Source organism: Epinephelus moara, chromosome 24 (genome assembly GCF_006386435.1).
Source record: "Epinephelus moara isolate mb chromosome 24, YSFRI_EMoa_1.0, whole genome shotgun sequence".
In the NCBI taxonomy this organism is placed as follows: domain Eukaryota; kingdom Metazoa; phylum Chordata; class Actinopteri; order Perciformes; family Serranidae; genus Epinephelus; species Epinephelus moara.
In genome coordinates this window covers 9,996,012-10,008,084 of record NC_065529.1, presented here as the reverse complement: position 1 = coordinate 10,008,084, position 12,073 = coordinate 9,996,012, and the positions used below count along the sequence as shown (strand labels likewise).

The following is a 12,073-nucleotide window of genomic DNA, read 5'->3' as shown; positions in this document are numbered from 1 at the left end:
TTTGGACAGCTGTGAAGTGACAGAATGTCCCAGCATCATGGTTCTTATATTGCCAGATTCCAGAGAGTCTCCCCTCTTCATATATGGCAGAATATGTCTTCTTCCAACTTGCTATGGTGAGATACATGTAAAAATGTAAGAATTTAGTCACACGGATTAGTTTTTTTCATTGATATAAAAAATTATATAAAATACAGGCACATAGAAGGACATGAAATGATGACAAATCTGGTTAGCCCAGATTGTCCTAAAAAAACCCAAGATATAGCATGTGTATGTAGCCTTTAGAATGACTGTGATATGAGCTTAAAAGTAAAGGCAGTAAAAATACCCCAAAAAACGCCTAGGGCCCATAGGGTTAATACTTTTTGGAGGGAAAAATGTGTATAGAGTGTGATTACAAAATGGTGGGAAAAAAAGTCAATTTCCAACACTAGTGTTAAATGAGGCATGTACTGTAAGTGGACCTTCAGACTAATGCAATGGCAATCTTCTTGAGTTAGTCTTTTCAATGCAGAATGACCTTTTTGTGTTTCCTCAGAGAGTGTTTCTTTCCTGCGCTGGAGTAGATGGATGGAAACAAAAAGAGAGACTTTGGTGGATGTTTGAGGATTTCACATCCATTTTGGGAGAACAGTGAAGGATGTGACATACAAAAGACCTTTCCCTTTAGCCCAGTACTCCTTTGACTCTGTGAGCTCAAATGTTGCATTTTAAATTGCTATCCATGTTAAAATGGTAATGTTTTGTTTTGTAAATGTCTTTTATTTTATTTTCTGTTGGTTTTGTTGACAAAGAGATGGCCAGACACATTAACATGTGGAAACATGCAACAGCAGAACAGTTCACTCATCTTAGCACTTAGATTCAAAACATTCATTGATTCATTCATTTTCTCTAACTGCTTATCCTGTTAGGGATCATGAGGGCTGGAGCCTGTCCCAGCTGACATTGGGCGAGAGGCGGGGTACACCCTGGACAGGTCACCAGACTATCACAGGGCTGGCTCATAGAGACAGACAACCATTCACACTCACATTCACACCTACGGACAATTTAGAGTCACCAATTAACCTGCATGCAAACTCTGCACAGAAGGGCTCCCCCATCCTGGGTTTGAACCCCCCACCCTGGGTTCGAACCAGGAACCCTCTTGCTGTGAGGTGACAATGCTAACCACTGCACCACCGTGTACAATTATAATGAAATAACATCAGTTAATCAAACAATAAACAGTGAAAGAAATCTTAATTCTGTTCAGGAGCATGTCAAACTCTTTGTGCAAATTTAAAACATTTTGTTAGTGTTTAGCTGACAATGGAAACAGAATAAATAGACCAAACAAAAATCTCCACTGTGGTCAATAGTTTCTATACAGGTTTTATACCCAGAGTATTTAATTTTTGCTGTTTCTCAATCAAAAGAACAACCAAGACGGATTTTGATGATAGCGTGAAGTAGCATGGGATCATTCATTGCTGATGAAAATCTATCTATCATTCTAATTGAATAGTTGGAAAGTCAGTCACACAAGTCACACATCTACTGTGGCTAATGTTATGTAGTGAATTCAGTCATGGGGTAGACCAGCGCTGTTATCTGTGGTCAACACAGTCATATCAAAATGTGTTGAATGTTATAATGTTATAACATTACTGTATGCACTGGCAGGTCTTGTCTTCTTCTCTCTCTTTTGTACTTCTTCTGGTTAATGGCGGGTGGTAACTGTTATGTCATTACTTGAGTTACTGCATGCCAATCATGCATGCAGAAGGTTGCTGATGACATGACATGAATGCAGCATTATTATTAGTATTATAGTGCATTATGCTAACATATTAGCATGAAGTGCCGGAGCCAAGGACGATTTTCAAACTACATACTAATTGTATATATATGTAGCCTACTGCATACTAATCATTATGGTTTGTTTGCATTAAGCAAACAAGACATACTAGTTCTAGACATGTAAGTCTTAAACTGCCTCATTTTAAGTTTAAATCACCAATTGTTTTTACATTTAACCTAATGTCGTATTTAACAGTCCATTGTTCTTAACTTTATTCTTTTTTTCTTTTTTCTTTTTTTTTTTTTTTTACATCTGCCTGGTTAGTTAAACATTAACTGTGTATTTTGTTGTTGTGTTTCATCTGTAAAGCACCTTGTTACACTGGTATTGATTCTTCTTCTTCTTAGTGACACCCACTAACATTTGGCTTTTTAATTTAGTGGGGATGGTTTTAATTGGCATTCACTGACTCTGACACATGACTCTGCAGTAGTCATGGGTATTTATTGCCCTCGGCTCTGATTGGCATTGATGCGAACACAACCCCTGGATGAACACACAGATTTTGGATCCCTTAACTGGTGATATGCAATAATGCGCAGTCACAAAACACCATCCGTCTTCGTCCAAGCAGCGTTCAAGCATCTATCCAAATCATACCCCCTTTTGACAGTCATGGGCTGGCTTGGCCTAGCTTGGCTTGGCTTTGGCTGTCAGCCCAGCACAGCAGGGATTTGCACTTCCATTACAATAGGGTAACCTTCTTGAAGGTGTGTCTTAAACTGATGATGGCTTGTCTTAAGTGATAATGTTTAAAACCAGAGTGCTGATCTATGGCTAAAGTCCCTTGTTATTTTTGTTGCATGTGTTTTTCCACAGCAGGGCAGGTAAAAGAAGTTTACCTGTTGGTGGTAAGCTGTTTGCAGAGGTGCAGTAAGAGCTTGTTGTCTGCAGCTCTTCATCTAATATCTCACTGTGGCTGTTTCTGCTTTCACTTTCCTCCCCGCCTTATTATCAGACTTGCCTTTGCTGAATAGAATCTGCTAAGAAAGTTCTGCTAATTCAGTAATAACACATTTATTTTCCTATAGATTCTTCACAATAAAAGTCCCATATTATTTTGTTATGCATAAACTTTTATTGTGAACCACCAAAATAGGGAAATGTTGAGTTTTTCAAGCAGCAACTTCACACAACTTCTAATATGGCAGATAGCAAACAGTAAAATAAAGCAAATATCTAAAGTACCGGTAAAAACAGGATGCAGGAGAGAAACTCAACTCGAAACCACAGAGATTCAGGAGACATTTAAAAATGCCTTTCTTTCTGCAGACAGCAGTGAGTATGGTCTCGCAGCACACAAGGCTTGTTCGAGGGGGAGAGGGGGTTCATTGGGGATTGGCTGTGGTTGGCGAGACATTACCACTACCCACTTGAAGGCGGGTGGCCTGGCTTTTGGACCTACTCCTCAGAGGGTCCATCTCTAGCGTGGTTTAGCGTGGCACGCTGCCTCTAAACTAGCAATGGAAACAAAAATTGGTGCGGCAACTCGGTGTGGCCAAGAGTGCTAATGAAAAAAAGGGAATTAGTCTGCACTAAGTTTGAAAGAGAGACTGAATAAGTAAGAGATAAAAAGAAGTAACCACCGTTTCTTTCCTTCATGCTGCTGTCTGATAGTGATGTCTAGTAATGATGATGATAGTCTATGCTTTACCTGTTCTCTAGCCTTTTTGCGATGTCGACGTGACACACCAAAAATAAATAAATAAATAAAAATAAAGCTGCGTACACAACTCTTATCTATTGGCAATGGGAAAGAAGTCTATAGCCTAATTTTAGCTAGTTTACCTTTGTTTAAAAAAGCTGCGCACCCATGCTAATTCTGGTGGAAGTGGGGTATTAGACTCCCATGCTGTTGTCATGTTATGTTTAAGATAATTAATGGGCCAGTTTGGATAAAAAACGGTGCATCACAGTCATTTTATAAGGACTAAAACTGAATTTCAACTATGACTGTATCTACAGTAATCTGAGATCTCAGCTTTACAGACAGAAAAAAATTGCTTTTTCAGTCTCTAACCTCTTTCCTTCTGTTGCAGAAATCTGTTAGACATGGACACCTTCTCTAAGTCAGATCCAGGTAACTGCTGCCATTTTCTCATTCATTATTTTCATCAAATTCAACGTGCATGTTTGCAATTTCAGCTCAGCAGTGATTTCACGTCCCCAGTGCCATTTACACTGCACAATACATTACTCAATCAGACTGTTTTCAATTTCATGCAGCGATTATTAAATCACCACTTTATGCACCTTGTCAGTGCACGCAGCAAGCATCAGTGAGCACTAATGCAGTGAGTCACCCCCAGAGCATTTACACACACAATCGACAGCCCAGGGAATGAAAAGCTGTGTCCCATGGGTCAACTGGCAGACTTTGAATCAAGTTTTGTTCCCAATTAGGGCGACTAACCACTGGAAGATGATTGACACTTAATGATTGCTGGCCACATACACAGAGACAGAGTGAGAGATACAGCATGAGCAGCAATAAGAGGCGGACAACAAAGTTACTGTGATTAGTGCCACACTTTGAGCTGTTTGGAAGAGGTGACCAGAGAGAAAAAGAGAACCAGGGATTCAGAGGAAGAAAGCATAATTGGCAAATGACACGGGATGACAGAAAATAAATGGCTGACAAGAAAGATTTCTGCTGGTTTGGTGAGGCTGAGATACAGACAGACAAAGATTTAGTCCTTTGTGTAGACAGAATCCACATGGTTTATCACTTCATTATCCACATCATGGCTGTCACTATCATCATCTTGCATGCTACTGGATAACAAGTGGCTCTCCCAGTATTTATTTGTGGCTATGTTGGTTCTATTTTAAGACCATACCTGTGTATTTTGCCTTTTGTATACTTTTTAACGCAACACATGCATGCAGTATTAGGAAATACATTGTACAAAGTGCATGATTTAGAGTTTTCATACTCAACATAACTTTCTTTTTTAATGTTTTTTGTTATTGTTTTTACATTTTAAAACTTAAAACAATGTGATGTATGTCAATCAATCAATTCAATCAATTTTATTTATAAAGCCCAATATCACAAATCACAAATTGCCTCAGAGGGCTTTACAGCACACGGCATTCCTCTGTCCTTAGGACCCTCACAGCGGATAAGAAGGAAAAACTCCCCAAAAAACCCCTTAAGGGGGAAAAAAACAGTAGAAACCTCAGGAAGAGCAACTGAGGAGGGATCCCTCTTCCAGGACGGACATACGTGCAATAGATGTCATACAGAACAGATCAGCATGATAAATTTACAGTGATCCACTCTCTGGAACAGAAGTACACGGCTGCTTATTATGCAGAATGATGCTCAGATGACATCATTCTGCATAAAAAGTAGCAATGTACCTCTGCTTCAGAGTGTGTGTAGCTTATTTTTGGAGAAATGGCCCTTTGGAGCAATGTACACTGGTTTTCAGAATAAAATAAATATATTAGGTGGTAAAAAAAAGATCACACACACAAACAGCGCACTGTTTAAATCTACGTTTTTTTGATTGGCATTATTAGCAGTTGCAATTAGAGCACTTGGAGAGCGCAGACCTCCGCCAAGCAGCTCGGATTTCCTGACATTTTATTATTTTATCCACTTCGCTTCAACCGATCACCACCAAAATTTTATCATCTGTTCCTTGTCCCATTATCAACCTTTCCATTATCATCTGTTCCTTGTCCCATTATCAACCTTTCCTGAAAATTTCAAAATCCGTTCAGAACTTTTCGAGTTATTTTGCAGACAAACAAACAGACAAACAGACCAACGCCGGCGAAAACATAACTTCCTTGGCAGTCCCCGCATCGTGTCTGGTACAATCCAAGTTTTCCAAGTAACTCAGCAGACTTAAGATATTTTACAATATGAGTCAAGAGTGAGCAGATGGAAGAAAACCTGACCAGTGTAGAAGTAATGAGACTTGCGAGTTGGATGGAGTGGCTGCCTGTGATGATGGGATTGTTTGTGGCTGGCATATCAGATATACTACATACATATTAAAATTGAACACAACTACCCAAATGTTCCTTCATTACAAGCAGGGATATTGACTGATTTTGTTATATTAAAATAAGCCAAAAAACATACATTTTAGGGGATTTTCCAACACCACTGATGGATTGCTGACGTGTTGTGTTGTGTTGTGTTGTGTTGTGTTGTGGGCTTGCAGCATTTTTTTTTTCTAAATGTTACACATGCGTCATCAAGTTTGTAAAGATATTTATTGCATTTGCATTTGTTGTCTATTTGAAGTGCATTTTCCCTTATTGGCCACTGTATAATGTGTATTTGAAAAGTCGTGGATGGGCTGAACCCTGGTTTGTGAATGCGACATACTGAACTGAACTAAAGAAAACAAAAAACAGTTCCTAACTTGACTGTTAGTGCCCTATTTGCCTCATGTTTGTGTTTGTATATATGTATGTGTGTACGTGTGTGTTTGTCATCAGTGTGTCCATATATGCCTGTATGTTTGTTGTTGAGATGTTTGATAGTGAGTGTGTGTATGTTAGTGCTGTTGGGTCGTGTATTCCACAGTGACTGTTTCTCTGTAGCACAGATGAAGGAGCCTCAGATCTCGGTGTCAAAGCACACACAGTACTATCACCAACAGAAAAGAAATTCTCTTTGAACATTAGTCATACACTACACCCAGACAAAACCAAAGCCTGGGCTGCTTTTTTTCGACACAACATAAAGTCAAGTCAAAACAACTCGGGTGTGAAGCAGGCGCTCTCTAACTTTAAACCCCCCTCAGGTAGAGGTGCTCTGTGTGCTATTGTGTAACAGTCAGATTTGTGGAGGGAATTGGTTTGCTCACTTTATGATACAAGAACCTTCTTCAAGCTATGACACAAGGCTCTCTCAGAGATCCTGGTAATGGATAAAGGGGTGAATGGAGAGCAATGTGGAAGCAAGACGCGCTCACTCTGCAGCTAAATCTGGGGACCTCATTCTGAACTCATCAAATACTGCCGCTTTGTCAGTGATCTGGGCATTAGATACGCTGCGCATCGTGAACATCGTGAACTCTGAACTGAACTGAAAATTTTCACTTACGAGGTTGTGAACACTACAAGGGAGGGCATTCATGTAGACCCCCTAACATGACCCCATTTGAACACAGCATGTGTTAATTAGCTTAGTTAGCAGATGCTATGCTAGTTTTCTGTGCACTGTGGTGTACATGGGGATGCAATTGGGTGGTGGAATGTGATGTTAAAATAATGTGGCTCAGACATTGTTCAAAGGCATAGATTTTTTTTTTTTTTTACCAAATACAAACTTTAGATGACATTCAGTTGAGGTGCTGTGTGGCAGATAGCAGACACATGCAAGCCTGTGACAACATAACTACCTTAACAAGCACCTCCAGTGGCCATTTGAGGAACCTAACATATCCACAATGGCTTCATTTGTCAGCCCTGGAGGTTGCAGCTTGGTTTTAACACAGGGGTTATTATTTCTAATAAACTTCCCTGTATGTAAATTGCACAGCCTTGTTTAAACACAAAGTCGCTGTCATCGAGAATAACCAAACAAGCCCTAAATTTGCACGTCCTCATTAGAGGCCACTTCACTGATGATGATTGATTACTAGTCTGTAAAAACATTTAGATAGAGATACACTTTTTGTAATATGTGGGAACACCAATAAACTACTGTAATGTCAAATGTTAAACTGTTCAGTAGTGTTGTGTGGTAGTTTGATAGAAAATGAATTTTCTGAGGCCAATGGGCTTTCTTGGTCTGGAAACAGTGATTTTCTCGCTGAGTAACTAGTTGACATCTATGATTTTACTACTGATTGGCCCATGACTCCTTCTGTTTTTCTCTCTTTGGCCCACAATCAAAAAAGTTTGGCCATCCCTGTTTTAACACCTGCAACCTCAAAGTACCTGAGAAGTAGACATTGCACTTCTGAAATAAGATGAACATCCAGGGCATCATGCTTGTCTTTTGTTTGTGGTTTTTTAAACCATTTGAGATTTGTTTGATGGAACATTTCACAAGGTTTCACACTTTTGAAAAAAGTTCTGTGTTTATGTGAGTCCTTACGGTACCTTAATCTCACAGACTCATGACAAACTCTCACAAGTATATCTTTGTGATAATTATCTGATGTCAGTCTGCAGATTTGGGTCTGGTTCACAGACTCCAGCTTTCTCATCTTGTTTAACAATAATTGCTAGATAAGTGTCTTTCTGTAAGATTTTTTTCCTCTCTTGATAACTTTATTTTTGCATCAGTTCTCATTTGAAAGCGTGTTGTATTCCCAACAAGTGCATTTGAGTCCCTCTTCAACTTCCTGTAAAACACTATTAAAAAATCACAACACAGCCAGCCTAACTTACGCCTCCTACAGACTGTGAGGCTATAAGTAAGTAAGTAAGTATGTTTTATTGCGAGCTATACTGTGCAACATGAATCTAATAAACTTGGGTACAACATCAAGTTTGATGTATGTACGTGTACGTTCATCGACATCAGTATGCAAGAACAAAACATCATCAGTGTGCATCATCCATCTGGTCGGAGAAAAATGAAAACAAACATAAATCCAATCCTCCTTATAGTGGCATTTACATGTGTTGAAGAGGAGGAGGAGGAACAGAATGTGGGCGTGGTCATGGCTGGGGAAAAGAGGCCAACTTGGCATGCAAATTTTACAGAAAGAGCTCAAAATGTATGTATTTGCACCTACTAGCATTGTCATGTTGATCAGTGTGTCATTTCAAGCTGCATTTCTATTGGTTGGTTAGTAGATATAGGTCATAACAGCAGTCACACAGTGAGATGGTCATCCCAAATTTCTGACACTGTCAGAATTTTATCCCAGGCTGTCTTTGATCGCAAGACCGCAGCCGCCCGTGGGCAAACAAATCATACTCCAGTGTGCCGCTGTCCAGCAACCTCAAATCTGTAGGGGAGGGGGGGGCGGACACGACTCACGGCAGTATTTTGAATTTGAGTGCAGTAACCGTTTTGGCCACATTCTTACATACAGCGCCTTTAAATGAAATTAAATCAAATCCAATCAAAATGAATTCAATTTATTCATTCTGAAAGTTACATTGCTGATGCTTGAAAAGTTTGAGTTTGTTACAATGTATCACTCTGGTCTCTCTGTCTTCATCTATTGTTAAATTGTAACTGTAACTGTTGTTACTGTAGCAGAGTCAGTCAGCAGGCCATGGATCCTTTATTGACACATCCCATAGATTGGTCTTTCTTCCTGGGCTGGTTGGAGGTGGGGAACCATGATTGAGGGTAATGATTGTGTCAAAGGGGTCCTGAACTTCAAACCTTTCCTCCCTGTTGGGGGAAAGAGTGAAGCTGGACTTGCTGTGGCCACGATGCCCCCACAGCTCTTTCATGTCCCTGGTTAGACCCTCTATCTGACCCAGGCGTCCGGTCACAACGGGACAGGGTCAATACATACTGATAATGTCACACAGCATTGACAGCTACTGATAAATGACTGAGCCTGTTCACCAGGTGGATCCATGCCTGTAGATAACTGACTCACTTTAGAGAAAGAGTCAATACATTGTAACATTCTATATTGATTGTGAGTGTGTGTTAGAGGTCACATGCTGTCTGATTGGTGGCGAATGGCAGAAATATACAAGCCCTGTTGCCAGAAGAAATTGTTGACATTGTACAGTTCTGTAAACCACAGACTGATTACTTTTGTATATTTCATATATTTCATAATAATGTTTCTAAGGGCACATAGATTACATGAGCTCACCTTATCATCGGGAGGTGAAAGGGATGGTGGACGGCTGCCAAGTTATAGAACACTGATCGAGACTAACAAACAGCAAAACTGGGTGTGTTTTAGTGAGACATTTATGGCATTTCCAGCCATGACTGTGCCACCAAAAACAGGTATTTTAAGCTTAGACATAATCTTTTCCTAAACATGACCACATGTTAACCACAGCATTACTGAAATGTAAATACATGTCAAATCAATCAATCAATCAATCAATCAATCAATCAATCAATCAATCAATCAATCAATCAATCAATCAGTCAGTCAATAAACCAATCTTTTTTTTTGTCACATGGAAATATATAAGGTACAACTTCAGTGAAAAGTGATCCCAGCAGCTCTTTGAACTTGTGCACTAGAAGTTGTCAGAAGGAGAGTTTACAGAGTGGTTAAGTGATTTCGACATCCCGATGCCACCACCGTCCAAAGCCACCCACAAAACACTTATTTATTCAACAGGGACAGTGCACGGCTACTTAGCTGCACCAGAGTAAATTATAAGCTAATTTTCATCTGTAGTCCCTGGGCAGGAAACAGAGAATAATTTCCCCGCTAAAGGAAATTATTGTATAAAAAACAAAATTGATAAATAGAACATATTCATGACACAACACTTGGAAAATAAACTTCAGAGCCTATTTTAGCATTTAGCTGAGCTGATAGAGAGGTGACTGGAAACAGCCGCTCCTATGTCATAATTTATCAGAAATAAAGTTTCAACATATCCACTAATGTACACATGTTGCATATCTTTGGTTTGCAAAAGAACATGCCAACATTTAATCTGGGTATTTGGTTGACAAAACAGACAAGTTATTGTGTGCATGCTAAGGCAGTGCTCTCATTAACCTTGCTTTCAGCAGCAACAAGCAGCTGATGACGAGCCCACTGTACAGTGCTGTATGTTACCTCCCCATCACCAAACAGCAGACAGACATGGGTAGTAACTACCTGGTGGACATAGTGGCAGCTGAAACGTCAGATATTTCTCTCAGGCACTGTTGGAAACCAAGAAAGAGTTACAGAGAGGTGTGAATATTACATGTTCTATGTCAGGTGGCCAGAAAGATGACTCCAAATGGTACAGTTAAGGTGACAAGATTTTTGAAATGAAAACTGGGGTCATTTCCAGTCCAGCAGTAAATATATCATCAAATTATTCGAAGTTATTATCTGTAAAATAAAAAGGAGAAAAAATTGGGGTTTCATTTGTTAATGGTAACTGTTGCACTGTAATAGTCTATGATGCAAGCTGATTGATAAAATCAGGAGCTATATATCCAGTAGCAACAATGTTGTTTTAAACTGTGCCCAAGCCCCTGTAATAATATCCTTTATACAATTATGTTGGTTTTTAATTATGTTTGCACAATATTGGATTCGATATGCCGATATATAACAACTTATTTGACTGATAACTGATACCAATATTGATATATCCACTTTTTTCACCACCTAATTTTAGTGATCATCAAGTCTCTTCTGTAGTCGAAGTAACATCATATTATGCATGCTTACAAAAAAAAAAAAAAAAAAATCAATTACTGGTCCTTTGACCTATTGGGAAAGCTCCCACAACTGAAGCTACCATGTTGATTAAAAATTACATCAGCTAGAGGTAACATCACTTGCTACTAATCGGTTAGGTCTGAATAATAACCCATACCAAACAGGAAACAGCTCACATGATGTTGTATCAGCTAGAATTGCAGCATTACATTCAGTGTCCATATTCACTCTCTGTTTTAATAAAGGTCACAAACAAATGTGAATGTTTTCTTTCCGAGAGCACTGCATTTCATAAAGTCTGGTATGCTAATAAACCAGCTTGTTGCAGTTTGATACCACCGATGAGGTTTCCAGAGGATGGGGTTCACATTAGCTTTCTTTTCCAAGTGGGCGAGACAGTGCCTTCTCCTTTTCTCTGAAAAGGCTTCCCATTAAGCTGTTCCTGCGCTGAGTGTGGATGACTGTGTTTACAGTCTCTGCTGGGCTTCAGCCTTGCCTTCATCTCTGTGGAAATGCCTGTGAGATTAGATTTTTGATTCCAGCTATCATCTGCTCACATCCTTTAGGTGAGCAGCACTGACCAGGCAAAGCTCTCAATGATGGGCTTCTCCTCACATCGATAATCCATCACACAAATCTTTACCTCCACACTAAAAAGACCCAAACCACCGTCAATTGACTGCTGCTCTGAAGCACAGAAATATAGAATTTCCTCTTTTCAGAAGGCTAACCCACTTTCTGCTTTGCTGTTGGATTTTTTAGGTTTTACAATAAAATTACATTTATCTCATCCACTTGGCACTTGCTAGTCTTCTCTGGATCTCCCCAAATCAATTGATCTTGCTTACTTTGTATATGCAAGGAACTGCATACAAACTCACAAAAGCAGAGCAGAATCAAGTAGTTGCTAGGGCAGTCCAGT

At 39.5% G+C, this 12,073-nt stretch overlaps 1 protein-coding gene across 1 annotated transcript in view; it reads left to right on the top strand.

Moving 5' to 3' along the window:
• The window catches only part of LOC126385360 (copine-9-like), a 329,179-nt gene that overhangs the window by 33,808 nt on the left and 283,298 nt on the right, over positions 1 to 12,073 (top strand). Inside the window, exon 2 of the mRNA XM_050036928.1 lies at positions 3,889 to 3,929. Within this exon, the coding sequence (XP_049892885.1) occupies positions 3,889 to 3,929 (41 nt within the window). The remainder of the gene's footprint in view (positions 1 to 3,888; positions 3,930 to 12,073) is intronic.